The 28,000-nt window shown below is 32.1% G+C and overlaps 3 protein-coding genes across 3 annotated transcripts; 1 reads left to right on the top strand and 2 right to left on the bottom strand.

Annotated features, from left to right (window-relative positions):
• Positions 1-47: 47 nt before the first annotated feature.
• Positions 48-7,891, top strand: LOC110038926 (uncharacterized protein DDB_G0283697). The gene is made up of 5 exons (XM_020743854.1): positions 48-174; positions 4,407-4,507; positions 5,806-5,865; positions 6,849-7,399; positions 7,483-7,891. The coding sequence occupies exons 4-5, from the start codon at positions 6,914-6,916 to the stop codon at positions 7,735-7,737; spliced, it is 741 nt and encodes a 246-aa protein (XP_020599513.1). The 5' UTR covers positions 48-174; positions 4,407-4,507; positions 5,806-5,865; positions 6,849-6,913; the 3' UTR covers positions 7,738-7,891.
• Positions 7,892-9,479: 1,588 nt separating this feature from the next.
• Positions 9,480-21,808, bottom strand: LOC110038927 (guanine nucleotide-binding protein subunit beta-like protein A). The gene is made up of 2 exons (XM_020743855.1): positions 20,824-21,808; positions 9,480-9,777 (listed from the first exon to the last, which is right to left on the bottom strand). The coding sequence occupies exons 1-2, from the start codon at positions 21,691-21,693 to the stop codon at positions 9,676-9,678; spliced, it is 972 nt and encodes a 323-aa protein (XP_020599514.1). The 5' UTR covers positions 21,694-21,808; the 3' UTR covers positions 9,480-9,675.
• Positions 21,809-26,539: 4,731 nt separating this feature from the next.
• LOC110038922 (zinc finger BED domain-containing protein RICESLEEPER 1-like) lies at positions 26,540-27,612 on the bottom strand. The gene has a single exon (XM_020743848.1). The coding sequence runs from the start codon at positions 27,557-27,559 to the stop codon at positions 26,870-26,872; it is 690 nt and encodes a 229-aa protein (XP_020599507.1). The 5' UTR covers positions 27,560-27,612; the 3' UTR covers positions 26,540-26,869.
• Between the last annotated feature and the right edge of the window lie 388 nt (positions 27,613-28,000).

Below are 28,000 nucleotides of genomic sequence, written 5' to 3'. Positions count from 1 at the left end.
CTTCCTCTTCCTCTTCCTCTTCCTCTTCCTAGGGTATGATTAATTCTTTCTGGAATTTTTTTTCTTTAATTATCGTTTCTTTTCCGCCTTCTGGACTCTTCATCTTGATCTACAGTATTTTATTCGGCCCCTCAAACGTGTCTTTACCTTCCCTCTGTGGTGCGCCGATTTAGGGTTTGTCTTCCTCCTAGCATTTGCTTGATTCTTGATTTCACCGAACTTGTTGTGGAAGGGGTATATCTCGCGCCAAGTACAAATCCTCTGCTGATAATTCGCCGCCTAGTTTTAGTTTTTTCTTCTGTTGTTTGCTATCTTGGGCTTTTAATAGGAGAGTATTTTCTTTGATTGGTGTCTTTCAATTTCATCACTGCCTGCTTATTACATTTTGATTTTTCTTTTTGTTCCTTTGGATATGTAACTATTGATGTTTGTGGATCTGCTCTATGGTATTTATTATTAATTTGTTTTTGTATCTGTAGTTTTCCTTTATATTGTTTTGGTCCAGCTCTTGTTTGCTCATCCGACGATGTTCCAGTTTTTGCGCGTTTTTCATGGCATTTAATTTATTTTTGTTTTTGATTCTCTTAGCTAGGTATTAAACGTGAGGTTGCTGAGACCTTGGTTTATAGGAATGTTTTTTGACTGCTTTATTCTTTCTTGGATTTGTTAGGTTTTCTTTGTGCCTTTGTAAAATGACCTGAAAATATGCCAACAATCCAAATAAGCTCAGGTGATCTTGATGCTTTCTGAATTTTATATGAGAACTGTCTGTGTAATACTTTTTATATTTAAGCTGTGATGCTGTGCAATATTCATCTTTAATGTCTTTTGTTTCTTCTGAGTGCATGCATCTTTAATTTCATGTTTGATTAGATCAAGCACTAATCAGATGGGCAAAATACTTGTGATAGATGTTTCATGAGATGCTTTTAATATTACATTATCTAAGCACTGTGTTTGGGCTTTGGATACCGGAAATTTGGTTGGAGGAAATTAGAAAAAAGCCGAAAAAACTCATAATGCTTGTATATTATTATTCAGGCAAAAAAGCATTGAGATCTTATTGTGTTTCCTTCACTTTTCTTCAATCCAAATTAAGCTCAAGTTGAAATAAGATGGTAATGCTTTAATGTTGCTTTACTAGTTGAAAGCCAAGGATTTGCCCTTTTCTTTTAGTGAAATTCTATCGCTAACTATGGATGAATATGAAAGTAAGAATGGAGTAAAAGAGAGATAGAATAAAAGAAGCTTTTTATTTATCTTTTAATGGTGTGTATGATTCATGAATTTATTGTTTAATATTTTATAACTAAAAAATAAAATCAAACATTCAAAAAATTAAAATAAATTCAAAAAATAAAATTCTCTAACTATATGATTCATAATCTCTCTCCAAAGTAATTGTACAAACCTATAAATCGAATAGAATGAGATTTCAAGATAAAAAATATAAGAGGAGACTCGGCATAGGGCTTCAACAAAGACAAGCAAATAAATCAGTGTGGGAAACGAAGAGTAATGATAAATGGTAGGAGATTGGGGATATATAGTAATATAGATGTGATGAGTGCAGCTTGGTTTTTAGTTTTTTTATGTTTCCATTGCTTCTTGAAGATGAATCATTTTTTTATGGGACTTAACATATCATATTAAAATAAACATGTTTTTCTTCATATTTTTATGTAAACGGATAGGAAACATTTTTATAATAAGTCAAAATTTTAGAAATTGGTTAACTTAATTTAAGTTCTATCAAGGTACTGGTGTCACACTAACTGCGCATATAAAGAGATCCATAACCACCCAGGATTCTACTTTGACTAGTATGCCAAATACCTCCCTTGATTATTTGGGATGATTTTACCCTTATATGTCCTGAGCTGAATTCCTAATGAGCCCTAATATGTCATGTAAAACACTTGATGGGAAAAATGAAGAAACTTTGTGTTGTGAAAGATATAGTTGAAGTTTGTATATGTATGCACTCCTTTTTTTGCATTGAAATACTAGGATTGGAGGTAGTCTGTTTCTTCAAATTCACCCGTCAAAGGCTGTCATAAAAGGTCTGCATTAGGATAGATAAGTTTATTTTAATCATGGATAGGTGTAATTATAATTGCAATTTCAATTTATGCAATTTTGATTGACATCCATCTTCATTTTAATTTAACATGAGAACTAATGTACTGCCATCTGAATCGGTTTTTCATTATGATTAAGAGTTATTTGATTAATATTTGTGGTATCCACGTAGTGCTTCTAGTATGTGCCTTTCGTCATAATGAAAAAAATGCATGTTCAACCATTGAATAAATCTTGTTCCCAATGTTAAAGAACTGTTACATCTTTCCTCCAAAAGAAAATTTTCTTTGCACATCTTTATCACCCATTCGTCTTTCATTGGAAGCAATCACTCATAATTATGAGGAATATATTGAAAAAAATTGCTTTGACCTTTTGCTTTGAATGGGAATCAATGATTTGACAACTTGAATTCATTTGGGCCTTTTAGCATCTACTATTTTTCTTAATAATATAACCATATAAAGACATGAGTACACATAAGTTTATCACAAAGAATTGCTAGATTATAGTATAAAAACTAAAAACACTTTTTATGATTGTTAGTATCTACCAGCATATATGAAATTTATTGTTTTCTATTTATTCTATTATTTTGTGGCGGAAGGCTCTTGCCCCCTTTAAAAGCATCATCTACATACCTATAAATTACATTCATTTGATTTTCGTTGTTTGGCTTTGATTCATTTTTTTGATTCTTAAGTACATTTTTATTGCATTCATTTTCTTGAGTTTCATTTTTTAGATTTTTGTAAGAATGTATTGTCAAAATTATTGAGAGCCTTTTAGCAACTTTCATCTGAGTAGTAATTTGCATATGTTCAAACTATTTTAATAATCTATTTCTTCTTTTTTATCCCATTAGCCTATATGGATTTGCTTCCACTTTATCTTATTTCTCCTGCTGTCAAATATGTGTTTTGATTGATGTCAAGATAATGATAACTCTGTTGAGTTTTTGTTGGTTTTAACTTGTTCGAGGTTTTTTTTTCTTTAATGCTTTTACTTGTGCTTTGAAGGAGAATGGTATTCAAATATAGCAAAACTGAGGGGGGAAGAAAATCATTGGTTGATCCCAATTTTTTTATTTCGCAAGTAATTTCTTGTGATACATTCTAATTGTGTCTATTTACAAAACTAGTACTAAACCACTTATATTTATAATAATTCCATCCAAATATTGATGGGCCAAACAAACCTATAGCCTATTTTTTTTCCTTATGCAAAATTTTCAATGATGTGGGCGTAGCATAATGCGGGTTTACTTTTTGTTTACTTAAGTGTTAGATATATAAATTATGAATATTTGCGTGATATGCATATGAATCTTTTTTAATTATTTTAAGTGAGGGAGGACTAGTTGTGCATGGTTAGTTAAAAACCTCTTTCTAAGAAAGGAAAGGGGGTTGGTAGCGAAATTGATATCAGGCTTGTCAAGGTCTCAGATAAGTTCATATTTTTAGAAGCTTCTGGAGGGGGTGTAGAAAGTTCAAAGAAGGTTCAATCATTAAGCATCAATCTCAACTAAAAAAGGCTTATACATAGGGTGAAATTTAGCAAAGATGTGGTGAAGTTTTAAAAAAATGTCAAATTTAATTTCAAAAATTGGGGGGACAACTAAAGGCTAAACTCATGGAATAAAGGGGAATATCTAATTTTATCACCTAAGAAAGTGGAGATAAGAAAGTAATCCAAAATTTAAAGTGGATATGTTAAAAAGGAAGGGTGTAGCTCGTAATGGAAGAGAGACTCAAAGAAAATCAAAATAATGCTCCAATTATCATTCCACAATCCCTCGTTTTTGTTTATCAACATCTTGAGGAGGATGAATATGAATTTAAATTCATGGTTTATGCTGCTTTGTTGAAAATCAATTCAATAAAATGTAATTAAATAATAAAAAAGGTTGGTATCTTATCTCTCAATCTAGTCTTACACTCTCACCCTCTCTCCCTTTCCAAACTCTGGAAAGACTGATAAGGAATAAATGGGAGGTTGAAATGTTAAAATTGAGGCACAATGCTCCATGTAAACTTCTCTCTTTCAATTTTTGGCTTGGAATACTCTATTTCTCTTGTCATTTGAGAGGTTATAAAGGATTAAATGCAAGAAATCCTGTGTTCTTTATCATCAATTTTGTAGTAAATCCACTTGTCATTATCTTGAAAGTTTCTCATATGGTTATTGTATTGATCTTAGGAGAAAGGATTACGTTTAGGTTCTTCAAGGTACCTTAGGTTGCATAAAAATCCTATTAGTTTTATAGCATTATGCGTCATTATTCAAGAGCCAATTGATAACATGATACAATTTTATTATGTAAGCTTATAGGCCAATGGCGCGTGCCTGCAATGGCTACCACTTTTAAAGACTGAAAACTTGCCACAACAGGCCATTCACATCAGATGGAGGGCTACATCACACTGTAAGAAGGCAATGCATCAGCTTAGCTCCAATTTGGATTAACCTTGTTTTTTAATTGTCTATTATGGGTATACCACACCCTGGAATGGATTCTTTAAAGCTTTTGTGCAACTTTGTTTTTAATCGAGAATGATTAATATAAACAATGGATCATATATCTAAAATAGCCGGGGATGAATTATACTTGGATTTCTATACCAAGTTATAATATCTGTTTGGTTGGGGAGAACCGTAGAGGTTCAACTAATGGTTATTTCCAGGGGTAAACGAGCATAAAGGTGGGTCATTGTGATCTTATGGGCTCTCCAAATCTTGATTCAACTGACATGGCATGAAATTTTTATGAGCAAATAAATATAAAATTTAGGAATGCCAAATTAAGCACCAATTTCACATCATCTCAGGATTTTTAGAATGTAAGACTCATTTTCTACTTTTGACTGAGGTTAATTAAGGGAAGGATTGATTGCAAGGAATTCTAATTGAGGCTTTAATGTGAAATTGTATGGTAGTGTACTCTTATTGATCTACTTATCATTTTGAAGGATTCTTATATGGATATTGTATTGATCTTAGGGGAGATCATAGGAACTCTTGGCTTTCCTAGAAACTTAAATTCCTTCAAAAAATATACAAAGCATAAAAAAAAAAATTTCGTTTCTTAGTATTTTATATCATTAGTCTCGATTTAATTTGATATAATAATTTCATTGTATTATGCTGTCAGATTAATTCTAGATCATTCACCTTTAGGATTCAATATCATTGTCACGAGTCAATCTAAATCAAGATAAGAAACTTGCAAGATTAGCAAAGATGTTTGCTCAAAAGATGGAATAAATAATCTCGTCTGTTGAATAGTTTCAAAAGGTCCACGTGGATAAAATGATTGGGTCGCACCAGATTCTGGAAGACGGAATAAGAACCAAAGAGGACCAGGGAAAATTGACACATGAACTAATGGATATTCAAGAGGTCCATCTTTGAGAAGACAATTATATTATTTTGGTGTCGAAAGAGGTTGATTAATTAGAGGATGAAAATGAATTAAAGAATTGATAACAAATTGAAATTGCAATACCAACTTGAGATAATATTTGCCAAGGGAGCAAGAAGGCACAAAACTTTTATTAGTCCATTTTTGTCATGCAAGTAATTTTTTTTAATTTCCTTATAAAGCAAATAGATGCATATAAATATAGTTTGTACCTAGAATTGAGAATCAATTGGATACAATTCAGTTGAATTCAATTGGCAAAAATGATTCTTCTATTTATAATATGTTTTTAATTATTTCAGTCAAGAAGCAGTTCCAGTGCGGCTCAAAGGTTCCAAGGCACACTTCTTTTTTAGTATAAGGTAAGCACGTTGGGCACATTTCTTTTCCTTTTTGGGTTTTTCTGTTGTTTTATATGTTTGGATGTACATAGTTCAGTACACTCAAGTAGGAATTAGTCAAATGGTAATGTTTAGGTGATGTTGTTGTGTTTAAGCAATAAACCAGGGGACTATAAGCTTGCAACCGAAATTCTTGCAAATTTTTGCTTCTACGATTTTTTATGTTAAGAACAATGCAGAAGAATGAACGGGACATTATCTTTAGCTATGAGAAAGGAAATTTACGAAAATGTCTTTTTTTTTAAATGATTATCTGCATGAAATTGGTTTAATTGACTTTCATTAAAACATATTCCCAGTGATTAAAGAAAGTTCTTTTATAATCATTTTAATTTCAGTGCTTTGTTTTTTTAATTGTGGAATGAAGACCTTTATTTGTCCATGTTGCAATCATATACTGGAAACAGAAGTTGTGGGTTTGTACTTTTGATCTTAGCTTTAATTCCCTTTTTGATATATAAATAGTTGTATCCCTTGATTTGTATTATTCTTGTATCTTAACTGAAATCATTCTGCTTTAAATTGGTTGATAATGCCTTTATGGAACGATTTCAACTCTTTTTTATATGTAAATGCTTTTTTTTAAATGTTATTTCACATTATTTTTGCCAACTCTGATTACTTATTTATCAATGATCAATGTCTGATACATGTAAAAAGTTTGGATTAGAAGATTCTAAAGAGAACGATACTCAAAATTATTGGATTTTTTAATTTGTTTTGAGATCCATAATATACTTTTGCACTCATCACAAAGCAAATGCAATGTTGACTTATGATTCCCTCCGCGTATGTGCGGATTTTTGATTATGTAAAGCTGATGATAATATAGCTAAATTTCTTTTTAATTATATTAATTATGGTTTGCGAGGTGAGCCTCCGTTGAGTTTAATTCCCATTTATTATTGTGTTTCAATAACTAAAATTGTTCTCTCTTTTGTGAGATGCACTTCCTTGCATCATTTCACGATAATGTAGGTGATACATTTGCTTTTAATATCATCATAAAATGGATGCCAAGAAGTTCATTCAATTGGTCGAAGAGAAGAAGAAGAGGGTTTTGGAGAAGAAGGAAGCTCCTTTGAAATGGGAACAGAAATTAGAAACTGCAGCCAAAGCAAAAGCTGATGCTGAAGCAAAGGTGAGAAAGACCAAAAGGTGGAGGAAGGTCTCAGACACCGAAAGCAGTGATGTTGCCCGGAAACAATCCAAGAGCAGATCGAAGAGACACCGGAAGCACGACCACTCTGACTCTTCTGATGACAGTGGGAAGGTGGAGAAGAAACACAGATACCGGTCGAGGAATGGTGATGATTATGACACAGATTCGGAGCGAGGGAGGAAGAAACATTCAAACAAAAAGAGGTTTCGCCATTACCCTTCAACGACATCGGATTCTAGTAGCATTTCTGAATCAGGCAGCGAGTTTGAAGAAGTTAGAGCTCGACAGAGAGGACGCACTAGGCATCACAATAAACATCATGGCCACCGGGTGTCTAGCAGCGATGACTTGAGTCCTGATTCTGATGATTTCAGAGATGAAGACTATGACAAGCCTAGAAACTCAAAAAAAGCTGCTCTAGCAGCGATGACTTGAGTCCTGATTCTGATGATTTTCCTAAGAATAAGAGCCGAAGCGGATTGCTGGGTAAGTTGTCTGATGATTTCAGAGATGAAGACTATCACAAGCCTAGAAACTCGAAAAAAGCTGCTCCTCGTCGTCGTCATCATCATCATCATCGAAATCATCATGATTATGACTATCAGGATGGGGATAGTGAAGATCTTGCCGGTATGAAAGGGAAGGATTGTGGTCGTGAGTCTGATGGCTGAATGGTTTATCTGGTTGTTCAATATTTAGATGTCTTATCTTAACAATTTGGAGATGATAAACACATGGATCTGTGATCTTCTGATATCTGATTAGTCATGCTTTAGCATACAAGTTGAATTACATAGTCGATCTCTTTTTTATTATTATTTGGTAAAAATGAAGAAAAAGAAGGAACATCTGATCAATTTTTTTAGAGCATTATATTTATTTAGAGATGAATGCAAAACATTAGTAATCAGGTAAATTTGTATTGAATTTATCTCAAAAAAAAAGTTGCTATCTTGCACGTTATATAGCACATTAAAGTGTCCAGGACCGTTAAAGCAGCAACGATTAATTAGAAATCAACTAATAGTATATTAAAACAAAATTTCTGTCAAATAATTTTTCGTTCAATTTTTATTCTTGACAATTATTGAGTGAGCGAGCTTAATGTTTACCAAATGTCAGATTTTAATATAATTTTTTTGGTGGAATTATAGCTAATCGCTGCTTTTAGCAGTGCTGGGGACTTTATTTATGCTGTAGCGATGCAGGAGAGCGACTCATAACTCTCAATGCTATGGTAAACAGGATGCGTGGAGAATTCAATTCCTATGCATGCAACCGGGGGACATATAGTCACTATATTATGATATTATTAAGGTGGTACGTCCCTTCAATAACCATCTTCTCTTTAATTATAAATTCAATGTGTTAATATTTTGCCAAGGTTGAAAAATTAAAAAGAGAACCCACGGTGGCAGGATATGCAAGGTCATAAGAACTGTGTGCCATGTAAAAGACCCAAAAATAAATTGTACTTCCCATCTATAAGCAATCAATTATATATCGATAGAAAAAATCGGGTGTTAATTTTTTTGTTTCAAGATAAGAGTATATTTTACTTCTTAACAAAAATAATAATATTAGGTATTTCAGCATTGTAAAAAAAAAAAAAAAAAAAATGGTAAACATGAAAGTTTACGGGTCCAACATATAAATAAAAAATTAAATGCCCGTTTAAAATGCTACATTGGCACTCAGGATAAAATTTGAAGTTAATATCTCACCTTTGATGAAGCGCTCAATTTCTATTTCGCCATAAAAGCAGCTATATACGTTTATCAGAATTTGAACCAGTTATGCTTTATTTAAATTTCAGTTAATTAATAAAAATAAAAATAAAAAAAATCAAAAAATGAGGAGATTTGGGAGCATTAAAACTCATTTATTGCCTATAGATTATCAATGATCATAAACTTTTCGAAGAAATTTCAACAGCAAATGCTAGAAATGTTGGAAGTCAAGCCACACGTTGGATTCAAAATGCACATTTTCATATGATGAAATCGCATTAAATGTCACTTCATTATGAACACTAGGAGGGCGATTAAGCATAGCTAGAAAAGTAAAATTTTAAGAAATTATGAAGTAATATTATTCTTTCTCATTGGCCAAAAGATCGTTTGAAAAAACATGATTTGCATAAAACTCAATATAAAAAAAAATTCTACAAGATAAAAATTTCTAAAAGAATAACAAATCGAAGTTTGGTAACACCATATAAAATAACATTTTGAAAAATTCCCTCTCAAATGAACCTAAATCTCTAAATGAGAAGCACCAAACAAAATTAATTTACCATAATATTGCATCAACTTCAATCATTTATTTAATTTTTCCACAAAAGTTCAAGTAAGGGAAACATTAGAAGACTAATAAGAGAATTTAATAGAGATGAACAGAAGACAAATAGGAATATTCAAAAACACTGAATTAAAATTCCAAAACAAATACAAACATTTCAAACGTAACTATTAAATACTAGGTTCAAACATATTCTGCAAAAAAAGTCAAAATACAACATGAAAATTTCATGCTGTTAGTTCATCAAAATTCAGAAGGAACAAAACCCACAAGTAAAATAAGACGAGTACTTCTTTTTTCATACGGTTTTAATATTGTGAGATTCTCCAGACCCGGATGTTACCGTCTGTGTATCCTGCATATAATGTACTTCCATCGAAGCTCCAGCTCAAGCTTGTACAGTACAGCAACTGCGATAAAAAATAACAAATTAAAAAAACATATATAAGTACATTGATAATATTAAGATCCTGCTACAGTCGCATAAACGAAAGAGTGAACATGGATTCAGAACTCCCCCCAACCAAAATCACAAATCATTCCTGCCAAGAATTTCATAAAACTTTATAACGCCAAGAATATCCTGATCAAACTACCACATGGATATTGAATAATATTTTGGGCCATTTTCATATGTGCCACCCAATTCTTATGCATTTGCATATCTAACACCTAAACTATGTTTTTTTTTTTCTTTTACATTTATACCACCCAAATATTTTATATCACATCTAAAATACCACTAATTTATTTTTTAAAAAGTGAAACAAACCATTTCATGCATGGATAAAGTAGAATTATGTATGTACGAGGCACGCGTGTGTGCGCGCGTGCGTGCAAAAATTGAAAGTAGATGTTAGGTATGTAAATATAAAAGAATTGAGCGGTATGTATGTAAATCTTCCTTATATTTCATGTTACACTCATAAATCCATCGGTTCTGACAATAGAAATGTTGGTCAGATGTCTTAAACCAAATTTTAGTAAAGAATATACACTATAGAAAAAAAAACTCTTTCAAAATATTTGCAAATATGTTAAAAACTGAGTGGACCTCATCAAGGACAAAATTTGGCGTTGGCCAGGTAGGAATTTGTTCACGATGATCCAATTTATTAAACAGAGACATGCAAATTCAGGGGTTTCAGGTTTTGGGATCTTCTGAGGTTTTAACAAGCTTTTTTTTTTTCTACATAGCTTTGGGTGTAGGTATAATAAATTGACAGAGGTAGTTAGGTACTAGATTTATAAACATGTAATATTTTAATTTTACACAGAGGATTGCCTTAACATCCGTCCTTTCACATTATGCCCACCACATAAAACCATTGCTTAACCTCCTTAATGAAATCAAGGTCATGATAAACCAACAACTAAGTATAAATTCATAATACTTTATTTCTTAAAGTAAAATAAAAATGATCATCATTTTATTAAAGATAATTTTGGACGACATGAGAAACCAACATGAGGAATAGGAATAAGAATGCAGAAAAAAAGGCATCAAAGGAAACAAAAGAAGCAGAAAAGGAGACTTTCTCTGTGCATTACAACAAATTTGAAAAGAAATTGCGATGGATAAAAAGAACTACAGCCAATGAGACAGTAACGGAGAACTCCTATGAAAAGATCATAAAGAAATTATAATTTTATGATGTGGTCCTGTAAGAGCCTAGAAGAGAATATTAAGTATCACAATTAAGTTTACTTTACAGGATTAATAAGAAGAAAAAGGAAAAAATACAATTACATGATAAACATGTCCCAGAATAACAAACTTAGCTTGAAATGATAAACAATAAGTGTACGACCAAAATAGACGTAAATCCACGTTGGTATTGGAGTTAAATTGGCATTTCACAGAAGAGAAGCCCTAATCTTATATTTAAAAAGAAAATTAAGATCTTTAATATTTTCATCCCAACTACAACAGCAAGAATTTCATGAATGCAGAAGCGGTGGATTGATGTGAAAGGTGGATACTGCAAAAGTGTATAACAACAACATAAGTCTTTATCTCGCCAAGTGGGATCGGATACATGAATTCTTTTCCTCCATTTTATTCTATTGGGTGTCATATTCATTTAATTATAATAAATTAAGATAATTTTTTATACAATATGACCAAGTCTTTTTAAGTCTACATCTATTTTCTTAACATAAGTGGAGACTTAAACATCTACTCTCCTAACCGAATAATCACAAGATCAACGTTAAATGTGACCAAGCCATCTAAAGATGACTCTCTATTCTTGTATGCCCCTGAAGCTACACCAACTTTCACGAATACATTTTTTTCGCATTTGACTCTAAGTGTCAAGCCACTCATCCACCTAAAGCATTCTCATCTCAGCAATACTTAGTTTTATGCGTCTCTTTTATAGGCCAACATTTTGCGCCAAAAAGCTTGTAGTTCTCACCACCATCTTTTAAAATTTTCCTTCAAGTCTAAGGAGTACTTTTTCATCACGCGATAAGCTTGATGCATTCCTCCACTTCAACCATCCAGAAAAAATTCTACTAATAACATCCTCATCTATATCACCGTCACTTTTAGCAAATAGACCCAATATATCTAAAACGTTCACCACTTTTAATGATTTGATCACTCATTGATATAACTAAACCACTAGACCTAGAACTACTAAAATTACATTCCATGTATTCAGTTTTAGTTCTACTCAAGCCTTTGGACTCTAATGTAGATATCCATAATTCAAGTATTTCCTTAACTTATTCTCTAGTCACATCCGCAAGAAGGATATCATCAACAAAAAATATACACCGAGGTACATCCTCCTGTAAATTTTCCTTGATGCAATCCCACTAAAATAGGAAAATACTTGGTCAATTCCTCCTCTTCAAACACAAATAACAGCTCTAGTATACATCTCTTTAAGGACTTGAATATAAATCATATCAACAATTTTCTTTTCTAAACTCTCCAAAAAAAACTTCTCTTGTACCCTTCTCGTAAACTTTTTCTAAATCAATAAAAATGATATGTATATCCTCCTTACTCTCTCCGTACTTTGCCATCAAAACTCTCAATAACTATATAACTTTCATAGTATACTAGCCCGACATAAATCCAAACTGATTGTGAGAAATTATTTATATTACATCTTAGCCTATATTATGAGAGATAACACAAAAGTACAAAATAATAAAAAATAAGAGAACAAATCGTTATACATAAAAAAGGTACAAAATGCTATAATCTAAGACTCAAAAAGACAAGGGTGATGGAGAATTCATCCATTATTAATGTTCAAATCAGTTTTAGAACTTTCATAACAAAGATTTTTTATTGCAACTTTCTTTGACCCAGAGATGTTGGAATTTGGAAAGCAAGGCTTTGGAAAGAATCCAAGATGGAAATTATCGACGGTAATAGAAAAGATGGAGAGCATAAATCCTAAACATTTTGGAGAGGAGAGAGTAGATGGAAGGAGAAGTAAACCAAAAAATCCAAGTAAAAAATTGTTGTAGATTTTATTTTGGTAAGGTACCAATAAATGACAAGAATGAGATATGTAAAATAATTGAAGAAAAAAAGAAGTAAACCTAAAATTTTAGATAGTTGGAAAAATTACTATGTTGAAGTTGATAGAATCTTCATTTAAAAAAAATGAAATCATCAAAAGAAAAAAGAAACAATATCAAAATAAGTTTTTAATAAATTTTCGATATAATAGACTACTAAAACAAGTGGATGAAGTTGACTTAATAGCCTAAGGCTAAGATCAAAATGATATATCTATTTATATTTAGAGAATTATATTAGAAATTTTAACAATGGTTCAAAAAAAAATTTTATCCAAAAAAAAAAACCAATAAATCAAAGACGCAGAGCATAGCTAATTAAGGGGAAAAAAAAGTTGATCGAGATTGTGTTAATTATTAAAACGCCTCATTTAAATCCTTACAATGAATTTTTAGGGGAAAAAAAGTTACGGGGTAAGATTTGTATATTTAATTGTGCTGGATTCAGAAAAAAACAATTTCCTTGTGCTAATAATATCCAGTATGGAAGCAATTTTTTTTTTAACAAACAATATTTATTCTAAAGTTGATAATATCTATAACTATTTTTATGATCGTTAAAAAAACAAAAGATTGATGACCACCAAATGGCTTGTCCCATGGCTTAGGATTGCTTTATTGACCAAAGTCTATGGCATTTAATGGATCAAGAAGGATATTATCACAAACATGCCATTCAACGAATCTAAAATGCCGGGATAATTTGAAACATAAAATGGAAGTCATGATTCAAGAGGGTAAAAAAAATGACATATTATATTGCATTGAAAGCTAGGCTGCATCAAGGAAAAGTCAATGAAGATTAGACTTCAAGACTAAAAACGAAAATGAAATAAAGAACAATGAGGACAATTACAAGACCTCGTGATAAACAGAGATTTAACATCAAGGTAAAATACCTTCTTACTACTCAGGTTTCTAACACTCAAATCTAGTTTATTAATTTTTTTTTTCTGGCAAAATTAAAGATTATTCTCCAAAATATATCCTACATTCAGAAGTTAATTTTGCATTTGAATTTAAATGATGCATGCAAATATCAATAAATAAGTTGCTTCTATTACAAAATTCTATCATTCTCTCTCCTGCCCAAACTCCTTTCCCCGTAACCATCCTAAGCCCCTCCATAAGTTTGAAATCTCTCCCCGCACTAAAGAACCAAAGGGCAAAACAGATTATACTACAACAAAGGACATCAAGAAAAGTTGATGTGGTAAAAACTGGTATGCTAATGTTAAATTATGTAAACTAACAATATTATCCAACATGCTAACTCAATAATAACTAATCTCATAAGCATCATCTTTACTACCTCAATAAAAATTCATCACATAAACAGCACCCTTCTTCTTAACCACAACTATAAACAAGCCTGATCGACCCTCAACAAACAAAAATCCATTGAGATACAGATACATATTTGCAAGAAACATAGATTTAATATCTACTGCAAAAGGACTAAAAATTGTTCAATCTACATTTAATGTCTGGAAAATACCACGTTTTCTTCTTGCTGATCTGTCAACAAATGTGTTTCCATTGGAAAATGAAAGCATGGCGGATAAACAAAATTAGGCCAGCGGAAACAAAATTTCAGGCGTTCATTACTGAATAAACCTGTTGTTGCCAAAATATTCAACATTAAAGAAACAATAAAATAGCTTTCTCAGACTGATGGTTTGAGTCTCAACTTCTTTATTTTTATAAGATGTGCTTGAGAAGGCTCAAGCAATAATTTAGTTAGAAGGAACTAAAAAACTATTAAGTAAGACTTAAAAAAGATTAGATGTTAATTAATTCAATATTAAGTAATAAAGTAAATATTAATTAAAATTATCAATTAAAGATCATTTAAGAAAGATTAAATGTTATTTGATCATTTAACAATTAGAATAATTAATCAGACTAATGAATAATAGATATATAAAATTAACAACTAATCAAGAAGACTAAAGACTAATTGGACAAACTAAACACTGATCATTAATTATAACAATGAGATACTTTAAATATTTTTATACTAATTCATTAGCAAGTATCTAACACTGTGATTGCCAGATTCCAAGCCCAAATGTGAAAAGTGGAGGGTTGTGTTACGCAGCGACAACCAAAGTAAATTTTGTCGAAAAAAAATGATATGAATTCTTTTTATCTTTGTGTAGATGCTAGGCCATCACCTAGAAGCAACGCCTTGTAAGAGTTGAATAGGGTGAAACCGGAGCCCAGGTTAGTGTTAAATAAGAAATGATTCCCATTAGGGCTATCAAAACGACTTGTTGTTCACGAATAGCTCGTGTTCAATTTGTAAGCTAAGCAAATGAGTCAAACACAAACATTTTTTTTTTTTGCACTCGATATATAAATGAGCCAAACACAAACAAAGTTTTGTTTATTCATGTTCGGCTCGTTTTGGCTTGAAATAATAATAATTATATATATATATATATATACACAGAGAGAGAGAGAGAGAGAGAGTTAATGAGCATTATTTTTAAATAATTTAATTAACTATAAAGCTATAATGATTTATTATCAATTAAAATTATTAATTAAAAATAGAATAAAAATAATAAATTCTATTTAAATGAATGTTTTATATAAATAATAAGATTTAAATCTCGCCTAACCTTTAACATCTTATGATTGTGTGACTAGGGTTGTCAAAAAGGCTCATTGTTAGAGAACAGCTCGTGCTCGACTCGATAAGCAAATGAGACAAACACAAACAAATTTGTTGAGCTCGATGTATAAACGACCTGAACAAGAATAATGATATTTTTTAACAAGATGAACATAGGCTCAATCGAGCTCGGCCAGTTTTCACCCCTAACGGCTGCATGTGTGACTAGGGTTGTCAAAACGGATCTTTGCTCAACAACTCATGTGCGGCTCGCTATGCAAATGAGTCGAACAAGAACAATTTTTTTGTGTTCGAAATATAAACGAGTTGAACACGAAAAGTAGTATTTTTTAATGAGCCGAACACGAGCACGCTCATGTTCGGCTCATTTACACCACTATTTTCTACATTAATTGTTCGAAATATGTCCGAAATATGCATAATATGTTTGAAATATGCATGCGAGTAATGAAATTAATTCGTGAAAGTAATATTAGGATAAAAATTTAGAATAAAGGTACTCTCGCAGGTAAATTAATTAAATTAATTTATATTATGTTTCATAGAAAGACAAATATCTTACGTATTCAAGAAACAAAATATTCTAAAAAAAATGCTAAGGATATTGATAACTTACAGTTCAAACTTTGATATTCAAGTAGGAGTAGCACTAGAAATGGTGTAAGTGTAAATATAGAAAAAAGTTTCAAAGATAATGTTTTGAAAATTATAAAATTATATATATAATTATAGCTCTTAAAATTGTCGTTGATACTAAGATTTATAATATTACAAGTGCTAATGCTCATCACATAAATTTAGATATAAATTCTTTAAAAATTTCTAGATATAAATTCTTTAAAAATTTCTAGAATTAACTAGAATAATTAATACAAAAGATACCTCTTCAAAAAAAAAAATTAATGGAGGAGATTTAAATGAACATGTCAATATAGTGGTTAAAAAATTTAGAAATATTCATGATAGCTATAGTTTTGGAGTGATTAATGAAAAATGTAGAGTCATATTAAATTTTTCTTGAGCATATGATTTTGTTATTGTTAATACTTTATTCAAGAAAAGAGATAAACATATTATTACTTATAAGAATTGATCTAATAAAACAAATTGAATATTTTCTTATGAAAAGAAAAGATCATCAAGACTGTAAAGATTGTAAAATCATTCCAAGTAAGAAATTAAGTACTCAACATCGATTATTAGTTTTGTATTTTAAAATAAAGAATTATAAAATAAAGAATACTAGGAATCATTATCGTAGAATTAGACGGAGACACATAAAAGAGGCAAATAAATTTTTTATGAGTAATTTAAAAATTTCAAGATTTGAGATGTTCATGAAGAATCAAATTATATGGGATAAAGTAACAACAATATGAAACAAGTAGCAAAAGATATACTTAATAATAAAAAAAATATATTTTTATAGATAAAAATAATTGGTAGTGGAATAATAATGTGCAAGAAAAAAAATATAAGTGTTATAAAAATTGATTTAAATGTAAAAGCTTAGAGGTCTGAGAAAAATATAAAAAGACAGTCTACAAGAACAATCTGTGACCCTAAAAATTCTGCTTTAATAATCTTCACAATATTTTAGATACTAAAGAGGGTGAAAAATATAAGCATAAACTAGTAAAACAAAGAGAAAAGAAAAGTAAAAAACTTAAGTCAAATGTATTAATGATGAAAACCAAGAAATAATTTTCTTAGAAAAAGATATTCAACATAGGTCGGTGAGCTATTTTAATAAGTTTTTTAATGAAGTTTCTAAAAATATGATCTATCTTAATGATTTTAATATAGTTAATAATAATAAAAATATGTTTCATTTTTTTTACTGTCACATTAGTAAAGAAAAAGTTGATGAGGCCTTAAGAAAATCAAAAGTTAAAATTCTGTTGAACCTGAGGATGTCCCAAATAAAGTGCAGAAATACTTAGGAAATTTTAGAGTTTCTTGGCTAACTAAACTCTTTAATATTATTTTAAAAACTAGGATGAAAAATGGAGGAAGAAAATTTTGGCCCCCATTTTAAGAATAAAGGTGATGCACAAGAGTAGAGAATTTTAGAGAAATTAAGTTGGTGTGTCATACTTTAAAATTATGGGAGAGGGTAATTGAACATATGTTGAGACGTATTACAGAGATTTCTAATAATCAGTTTGGACATATGTCCGCCAGGTCTACTATGGAAGCCTTACATTTATTGAAAGGTTTGATGGGGTGCTAAGAAAATAAGGAGGATCTACATGTAATTTTATTGCTTTAAAAAAATCTTACAATATGGTTCCAAGAGATATCCTTCGGAGAATTCTAGGGAAGAAAGGAGCTTATATGACTTACATTTAAGTAATTAAAGATATGTATACTATAGTTGTTATTTGTGTTCGAACAAAAGAAGGATTGACCAAATATTTTCTTATTTCAGTTGGACTACATCACGGATCGGCTTTAAGCCCGTATCTTTTGGCTTTAGTTATGGATGCTCTTACTGGACATTTACATGAGAATGTATCTGGGTATACGGTTTTCGTTGATGATATCCTTCTTGTGGATAATACAAGAGAAATAGCAAAGGAAAAAACTTGAATTATGGAGGTCTACATTAGAGTTTAAACGTCTTCGTTTGAGTAGAACTAGAATGTAATTTTCGTAGTATTAGATTCAGTGATAAAGTTGTAATTATGGGTGATCAAATTATTAAAAGATATGAACGATTTAAATATCTCAGGTCTATTGTTCAGAGTGATAGTGATATAGATGGGGATGTTATTAGTAGAAATCAAGTTGATTGGTTGAAGTGGATGAATGCTTCGTGTGTAGAAATCAAGTTGATTGGTTGAAGTGGATGAATGATTCGTGCCTATTATGTGATAGAAAAGTATAACTTAGACTGAAAGAAAAATTTTATAAAATTATAAAATGGTGTAAAATGGTGGTGAAACCTGCAATGCTTTATGGTGCAAAATGTTGGCCTTTAAAAGAGAAGCGTAAAACTAAGATGAGTGTTGTTGAGAAAAGAATGCTTAGGTGGATGAGCAGATTTACACTTAGAGACAAAATGCAAAACGAACATGTCTGCGATAGGGTTGGTGTAGCTCCAGTGGGAGACAAAATGGGAGAGAGTTGTCTTATATGGTTTGGTCACATTAAACGTCGACCATTTGATGATCCAGTTAGGAGATAAGATATTTTAGTTTTGACTTATGTTAACAAAAACAGAGGTATACCTAGAAAGACTTGGTAGAATTAGAATTAGTAGAATTAGATGAAAATATGACAATTAATAGAATGCAATAGAGAAAAAGGATTCATGTAGCTGACCCTACTAAGTGGGATAAAGGCTTCTTCTTGTTGTTGTATTAGCAAATGTCTAACATAATTAACTTAACAATAAAATAATAAAAAATCAATAAAAAAATTAATAGGATCTGATTATTAAATAATAAAATTGTATCAAAAATTTGCTAGTATTATATTCTAAAAAATAAAGTCAAAATAATTATTTTTAATTGTGGTGTTCACACATATACCACATAATTCTTATGTCTTTACACGTCTAAGTCTAAAACTAAAATCTTTAATATTACATCAAAAGTCCTGCTATTTCTAACATTTTAAGAGTGGACAACACGTTCTCAAATGTAAATATTAAACTTTAGGTGTTAGATAAATAAATATAAAAAAAATTATGGGGTATGCATACAAATTTCTCTTTTTTTAATTAATTATTATCGCGCTAACTTAGCATTAATTGTTGGACTAAATAGAATTTAATAAATCAAGATGTTAATAGAAATATCAATTAACAAAAATGACAAGCACAATTGTTTCATTAAATAGTAATAATCATTAAATTTATATGTTAATTATATAAATCAATGATTAAATAAATTAAATATGGGGTATTAGATTTTTTCAATAACTAATGAATAAAGAAAAATTCAAATTAATCGGTATAATCAATTCTTTGATTAGTTAAAAAATTATTTAAGGATTGCATATAAGATTATTAAATTACTATTATTATTATTATTATTATTATTATATAGTAAATTAAATATATGTTCTAATTATTATATTTGCAATGAATCTGATTAACAAATAGTATGAGTAAATAGTTTGCTCTTTCGGGTAAAAAATAAGTCATCTAATGAATACCTGACAAACAAAAAATTTTTAATTAAGTTTTATATCATCAAATAATTGAAATAAAATATTAATTTTACATGAATTTTATGATAAAGATCATTTAGTCTAGTAAAAAAGAAATAGTACAACAAGATTCACTATACCTTTCCCAGCATGATTCAAGCACTTACAACTCTGAACAACAATATCAATAGTAATTTTACCAAACAATTACTCGATTTTCTCAGGAGCACAAACAATACAATTAAAAATGGCATCATAAAATAGAACAACATTACCAAACAAGTGTACGCAATTTTAAGTATTAAAACAATGCCATGACCCAAAATGTGAATGAGGTTAAATTTAATTCAAAAACAGCATTAAATTGAAATAAAATTCAATCAAAGCATTAATCAATGTTAAAATTTGAAATTAACCAAAAGAGAGAACCAAACAATATTTAAATTTAATTGGACCATGAGTTAAAAGTCAGCAACCATGAAACTACAATTATGATTCGAAAAATCAGTACAACCTGAGCTAGTTTAATCTCTCTTAAAAATAAAAAATGTTTTATAGCCATAGATTTAAGATCAAAAGCCTGCTTAAAAATTAAAAACCCAGTTCCACCCACGAATCAAATTATCACCTTTTGAAGCAACTAATGAGACCACCACCTTCTCTATTCTTGAAAAACCATGCAGTTAAAATACGCAGCAGAATCTCTCAACACATAATCCATACAAAATTAAGGCAATACAGAGATAAATATAAAAACAACTCTATGCAAAGATTGAATGAATGGTGAAATAAACATGAATATGAAATTTGGGGATCATGTAATATTCATAACTCAGGCACCTCCACAATGCCAAAAATGTTGTAAAACAAGTATCTAGATAACCTTGTTCAATCCAAAAACTTGAGTCCCTGGTACCGGCTCATAGACTCCTTTAAAAATAATCAACGAATACGAGTTAAATTATGTTCGTTGTCACTGAGTCTATCAGTTAGCAGTTCAGCCAATAATTTGGGCATCTTTAGCTTCTCTCGAAATAAGTTCCAGTAAAGTACAGTAAAACAAATGATTCTCAAGAATTTAAAAGCTGAAAAAATAAACATGAGGCATTACCTGACTCTTTCCAGCAGCGGCCGCTTCCGGCTTGAGATCCTGCACAATTGTCTTGCTCTCCAAATCCCAGATCTTAACGCTAAGCTGGGTTGCAGCACAGAGCCAGTACCTATTCGGACTAAAACAGAGGGAATAGATAATTGCCCCAGCATCAAGCGAGTACAACCTCTTACCCTCGGATAGATCCCACAGAAGCGTCACGCCATCCTTTCCCCCGCTTGCGCACAGAGATCCATCGGGGCTCACTGCCGCAGTGTTGACATATCCAGCATGGCCAGTCAAAGTGCAACGAAGCTTGCAGTTGGTCAAATTCCAGACCTTCACCGTACGATCCCACGAGCCAGAGACTATCGTCGGCTGGAAAGTATTTGGGCTAAACCTCACGCAGCTCACCCAATTGGTGTGAGCATCCCCATCCTGGATCGTGTACTTGCACTCACCAAGCGTGTTCCATAGCTTGATGGTTCTGTCTCGTGAAGCAGAGACGATCTGGCGATTGTCAACAGAGAAGGCAACCGACAGAACGTCCTTGCTGTGGCCAACAAAGCGCCGGGTGGTGATACCGGTATTAAGGTCCCAGAGGCGAAGCTCGCCGTCCCAGGAACCGGAAAGTGCGAACTGGCCGTCGGAGGAGAGGACCACATCCTGCACGAAATGGGAATGGCCAGTAAGACGGCGGCGAGGGAGACCAGCGGAGGCCGGGGCGCTGTCAGTGGCGTATGATTGCTCCTTGGTGAGGTCCCATACGATAATGGATTTGTCCCGTGAAGAGGAGACGATCATGTCGGTGTTGTCGATGGGCGCGGCGATTGCCGTCACCTCGCCTGTGTGACCGCTGAGAATCCCCTTGAAAACCAGAGCGTCCGACATGGCTTCCGGAGTGGCGTCTTCCTCTGAGCAAGATCGCTAAACCCTAGGAGTTGCGCGGCGGCGATCGATATAACTGGCAGTAAGGTTAGGGTTTGAACATAAAAGGCCGTGTATTTATATTGGAGCCTTTCATAAATGTTATATAATTCTTGTACAGCTACTTTTTGATGTTTACATACAAACATTCAAACCTTTAATTTTATATAATAATTATCATTATTATTAAGCTTTCAAAAATAAAATACATGATTTATGCATAATTTTACGACGCTAATATTTAATAAATATTATTATGTGCTGAAAAACTTATAATGATAAGCATAAAAATTATACTTTGGCATGATTTATGCATAATTTTCATCATTTATCTCAAGATAATTTTTTGAGTATGAAATATTTAAATTGAAATAAAAACTCATCTTAAACTCTGATTTTAGCCAACTTATAGTCAAAATGTCTAACTCGAAAAAAAAACCCCAATGTTATGAAAATTAGTTCAACCCGAGTCATTAAACCAATTTTAGAACTTTTTCACATTTATTAAAAAGGCTGAACGAGTGTCAAATCCAGCAAAAGCCTATATTTGAATCAAGTGTCTTGACAAAACGAATCCAACAAGCCAAAAAATGCTCAATCCTGGCATCCTTAAGGCACTCAAATATCTATCAAACAATGTTTCATGGATGAAAGCTCTTTGAACTCTCTGATCAAAGTGATTCGTATATTTTCATTAATTGCACTCATAATACTATAAACAGAGTCTCACTCATCTCATGAGAAGGAGGCTGGAGGCTTGGGAGAGAACTTAATGCTTTGAGAAGTAGTTGAAGTTCAGTATCACCCTTATCACCGTCGATCGTCGCGTCGTCAATCATTGCTGGTGCCCGTCGACCACCGTCGACCGTCGCTAATTGTTCTAGACACCCGTCGACCGCCATCAACCGTCTTCGACACCCGTCTAACGTCGTCGATCACTGTCAATCGTTGTCAATTGTCATCGAGTCGCCGACCACTGTCGATCGTCGTTGACAACCATTGAATATGTAAAGGAACTTGCGAGGCATGTGTATAATTTTTTCTCATAATTAATCCTACTAAAAATTGGAGATATATATTGATGTGTGTTAGAAAATTCATTGTGATTAAGTGATTAATTGTCATCTTATTGTTGGACAGAAATTCAACACATACTCGAATAGAAGTAAGCAACCAGTAGCAATACCAAAACTTTTTACTTGTAAAACCTCGGTGCATTGTTAGTTGAAATAATCCACTGTGTAATTTTGTGTATATGTGTCAACTCTTCTTTTGAATTAAGAAAGACTGAGTTACAAATATAATTATTGTAAATGTACAGCAGTGATTCTTTAATACTTTAATAATATTATAATCATAGTTAATGTAGTTCTCGATGAAAGTAAGTTGTAAGGGTCGTAGTTGGTTATTACGGATACAATATTGTAGATGATGTCAGCGCCAGCTTGTATTATAGGCAGTAGTTGAAATCCATGATAGTAGTTCTTCATCTAAGCTGCAGAGTGTAGGTTGGTCACTCATATTGTAATAGAAAGTTGTGGGGTTGTGAGCCATGTAGGCCACAGTGGGTCACATGAGTTGTAGTAGTGAGTTACCGTGATATTCGTAGGCCACATAGACTAGAGTCAGGAAATGTACAAACTATGAACCGCATAGGCACATTTATATACACTTGATACGCTATCAATAAAAATATCTCATTCGATGCAAATCTCGAGGCATTCCATAGATCTCGAGGCGACTTTTCGAGCAAGAATATTCAAACCTAAAAAGAAGTTATCTTGAACTATGATTTCAACAAAATTACAATCAAACTGACTGACTCGATAAGAATAACTCAATGTTATTAAAATTTGTTCAATCTGAGTCAAATCAAGTCATTATATCACTATTAAAAGATTTTCAGACACATTTGGAAGGTCAAATAGATATTGAATCTGATGATTTTATAGTTTAATTAAGCTTCTCAGCAAGGCAAATCCAACGAGTCCAATATCACTCAATTCTAACATGACTAAAGCACCCAAATGTTCATCAAACTCTGTCTAATTGGTGGAAGCTGTCTAGACCGTCAGATTAAAATAATTCATATTTCTGCATTAATTGTATCAAGAATACTATAAATAGAGTCTCGCCTGACTTAAGGGTTTGAAAGTAAACTTGAAGCGTAATGACTTCACCCCTTGTGGAGCGAAGACAAATCCAACGAGTCCAATATCACTCAATTCTGACATGGCTAAAGCACTCAAATGTTCATCAAACTCTGCCTAATTGGTGGAAGCTGTCTAGACCGTCCGATTAAAATAATTCATATTTCTGCATTAATTGTACAAGAATACTATAAATAGAGTCTCGCCTGACTTGAGGGTTTGAAAGTAAACTTGAAGCATAATGACTTCACCCCTTGTGGAGCGCCGACCACTCTAGCTAAAGTACCGCTGCTAGCTAATCGCGCCTCCTTTTCCTCAATTTCCCTCTGCTAGCTAAAGTACCGAGAAGAAGCTCGACGTTCCTTGCTGCAGCCAACGACTACTTCTGCAAGCCTTCACGCCTGCTGATCTCGGCCCCCCTGTTCCACGCAATGGGTCTAAACTATTATTGCCGCTAGGGCTTCAAGTGAAGACGTCCGAGAACGAAGGGAAATATATTGTTCTAGCAACTTTGGTTCTAAAACTTCCGATGGATGCTTGATGAACAATCTCAAAAGAGTTTCATCATTTAGAGCCTTTGTGTACAGAGGTAATATTCTTTACTGTAGTTGTCATAGTTTTTTGCAAATATTTTCTTGTTTTGACAAACATATGAAAAATTCAACTCTGTCAAACCAAATTTTCTACGAGTTTGCATGAACTTATTTATTACCATGGCAGAGAAGTTCTTGTATAAGGGTTGTAAACGAGCCGAGCCTGAGCGAGCTCAGTCTGGGCTCGTGTTCGGCTCGTTCGAAATCAGCTCTTGTTCGAAATCGGCTCGTGTTCGAAATGGCTCGTGAACAGTGTGTTCGTGTTCGGCTCAAAAATAATAATCGTGTTCGTGTTCGGCTCGAAATTAGCTCGTTATAATATTAAATTATTATAATAATATATATATACTTAAAAAAATTAATAATAAATTTTTATTAAAACTGTTTGTACTAACAACTTAATTCAAAACATATTTGAAGAATAAATTTCTAGAAAAAATTGCAAACCAAATTTAAAAAAAAAATATTAATACTTTTTTACCCAATTTTACAAAATACAAACTTCATTACAAATTTTACAATTTACAAATTAAACAAAAAGATGAAAATTTACAAAATACAAACTTTTACAAAAACTTCAATACAAATTTACAAAACTTTACACAAAGAATATTAATTCCTTTTTTAAAAAATTTTACAAAATAAAAATTTATGTACTAATTTTACAAATTTACAAAAACATTATCAAGTTTCTTCACAATTTCCTCCAATCGGCACTCGGCAGTCTCTTCAAATTGGGATTCATCTTGAGTAGGGTTGTCAATTTGGCTCCAGATTAGAACAGGTTTGCCAATTTTCTTTGAAGAGTTAAGTTCTCTGCTAAGTAAGTGAAGCACATACAACATTCTTCGGACTTTTGTAGTCTTCACCTGTGCAATTCTCACCAATTCCCTGAAACGCAATCAAGTTTCAGAAGCTTATGTACATATATGCAATTTCTTACTACTGTAATCTGCTAGCATTCCATATTACTACAAATTTTGAACTCAAATGGAATGAAATCTCATGGCTTTCTTGCCAAAGAGATGAGAGTAAATAAGATATGACCTGATATAGTTCTTCTGAAATTAATCCCATTCCAAAGGCAAATGGTACTCGAGCATTAAAATCAATCACCTCACCTGTTGATGGATTACCAACCATATAACCCTGCAGATTACCACTATTTAATTGGGCAAATTCTTATTGGAATCAAAGGGAACTAATCTCTATGTTTGCTTGAAAAAGTTACACTGCTCATCAGAGTGCAAGGATGACCTGAATATTAAGTGTTGGTTGCACTATGGACAAGCTATCAAAAACAGGTAAACAAATGTGACGTTTATCAAAGGGAACTAAAAATCACCTCACCTGTTGATGAATTACCAACCTTATAGGCTATAGCCAGACATATTACCACTAATTAATAGTGCAAATTGTTATTGGAATGAAAGGGAACTAATCTTTATATTTACTTTGCTCATCAGAGTGCAAGGATGACCTCAATATTAAGTGTTGGCTGCACTTTGAGCTCATTTTCTGCAGCTCAAAATGAAACAGAGACCTGAATATTACAACTGCCAGAATCTAAAAAGTTTCCTCGACTTCCTCTGATTAATGCATTAGAAGAGATAACAGAAACGACAAAATCATTTACAAAAATGTTGCAAATTTTATATTCAGAGACGACATAATCAGAGATAACAGAGCCTTGAATGAAATATTCCTCTTATCTTAAAATGGTTGCAAACTTGTGTTGTCATCCAAAATTAAGAGTAAGAATAATCATTTACAACATTTTTTCATATTCTTCTCATAAAATGGTTGCAAACTTGTGTTGCCTTCCAAAATTAAGAGTAAGAATAATCATCTAATGGGACACCGAAAAGAACCACTTCCATAATGCATCAAACCTAATTATAATGGGACACTGAAAAAAAGTAAAGAACATCTTCCATAATGCATTAGAACAGCCTTGCAAGACTGCATCAAATACTGTTTTCTGGAAGGCCATCTGTAATTAAGGCCATATGTAAAAACTGTTTTCTGTAAAGATTCTAAAGAACAACTTCCAAAATGCATCAAATACTGTTTTCTGGAAGTTCAACAAACATCAGGTAATTGGAACAACTTCCAGAATGCAACAAATTCATTTGGAAAGCTATAGTACAAAATTAATTTGGAAAGGCATAGTAACATCTCCAAAAAAGCATAATTCTGGAAGTTCAACAAACATGTATGACATAAAATGTTAACAATAATTTCCTTGGGTAAAGCAAACATCAGGTAATTGTTCGGGTAATAGAATTTCAGCAAATATCATTTCCTCATTCCCCGCTATTTACTCGGGTAAAGCTACTTCAAGTTGTTCCTCTTCCATTAATTCTTGCTGGTAGGAAATATATATCAATATCAGTTTTAAGATGAAAAAAAACATATACCATACAAGCTAATTATTGAGAGAGTTACCATAGGTGTTTTCGAATGAGTGGTGGACGATCTAATCCAACTAGACGAGCATATTAATGCATTCACTGTTTTTGACGAAAGTGAACTTCTATAGTCATTTAGAACTCTTCCACCAGTACTAAATGCAGATTCAGAGGCAACTGTTGTTATTGGAATCGATAATATATCCCTAGCCATTTTCGATAAGCAAGGATACTTCAGCGTGTTCAACTTCCACCAATCAAGAATATCAAAATGTTCAGTATTGGCCAAAAAAAGACCCTCTTCGAGATAGACTTGTAAATCTGATTTTGAAGGTTGAATGGAACCAGATGAAAGAACATAATCTGTAAATGCAAGCATGCAATCATAACTTTGTGAATTAACCGAATCAGTTTGCAACTCCGAAGAAACATTGCCAATTGCAGAACTAGAACTAGCAATATCGCTTGCATACGTGTTGTAAATTTGCAACATTACATCCTCAACTTGCTTAATTTTAGAGTCTAATTCAAGAGGTGTATACATCTTGCTAAAAGTAAAATGTATGAACTTCATTTTCCAACGAGGATCCAAGACAGCTGCAACAGACATTAGGAGATTGCAATCACCCCAATATTTGTCAAATTTAACTCTCATAGCAAAAGCCATGTTCCTCATATAATCATCAGCGGATGTCGACTCATCCAACAACAATTTATTTATTTGGAAAACAGCAGGTAAAAAAATATTTGAGGTCGGGTAGGAAGAACCTGAAATCATTATTTGTCACGTCAATTAAAACAATAAAATTCATTATATGCATAAAATCGTACAAAAAGCACAATTAAGGCTCTGTATAAAGAACCTGAAATCGTTTTTGTCACATTATTAAAAACAACGAGGAATTTTCTGATTTTGTCATATTTCTCCCAATCTAAATCCGAAGGCAACCAACTGAAATTGTTATCTCGATTTGCATAACAAGCAAACACCTGCCGAAAAACAAAAGCAGATTCTAGCATTAGGAATGTAGAGTTCCATCTTGTTGGGACATCGATGCATAAACCTTTTGATGTTGATATCCCTAATTGTCTAGATATTTCAACAAACTTATGTAAC

This window comes from Phalaenopsis equestris, unplaced genomic scaffold, assembly GCF_001263595.1.
Source record: "Phalaenopsis equestris unplaced genomic scaffold, ASM126359v1 Scaffold234359, whole genome shotgun sequence".
Classification (NCBI taxonomy): Eukaryota; Viridiplantae; Streptophyta; class Magnoliopsida; order Asparagales; family Orchidaceae; genus Phalaenopsis; species Phalaenopsis equestris.
Note: the sequence above shows the minus strand (reverse complement) of the source record. Positions and strands in the feature narration are given on the sequence as shown.

Excerpts from the sequence above, each read along its gene's own strand:
- LOC110038922 (XM_020743848.1), bottom strand. The coding sequence starts at position 27,559 with ATGAGGAACATGGCTTTTGCTATGAGAGTTAAATTTGACAAATATTGG.
- LOC110038927 (XM_020743855.1), bottom strand. The coding sequence starts at position 21,693 with ATGTCGGACGCTCTGGTTTTCAAGGGGATTCTCAGCGGTCACACAGGC. Across the intron at positions 9,778-20,823 it reads CCGCTGCTGGAAAGAGTCAG|TTGCTGTACTGTACAAGCTT; the intron begins GTAATGCCTCAT and ends TTTTTATCGCAG.
- LOC110038926 (XM_020743854.1), top strand. The coding sequence starts at position 6,914 with ATGGATGCCAAGAAGTTCATTCAATTGGTCGAAGAGAAGAAGAAGAGG. Across the intron at positions 7,400-7,482 it reads AACATCATGGCCACCGGGTG|TCTAGCAGCGATGACTTGAG; the intron begins TCTAGCAGCGAT and ends AAAAAAAGCTGC.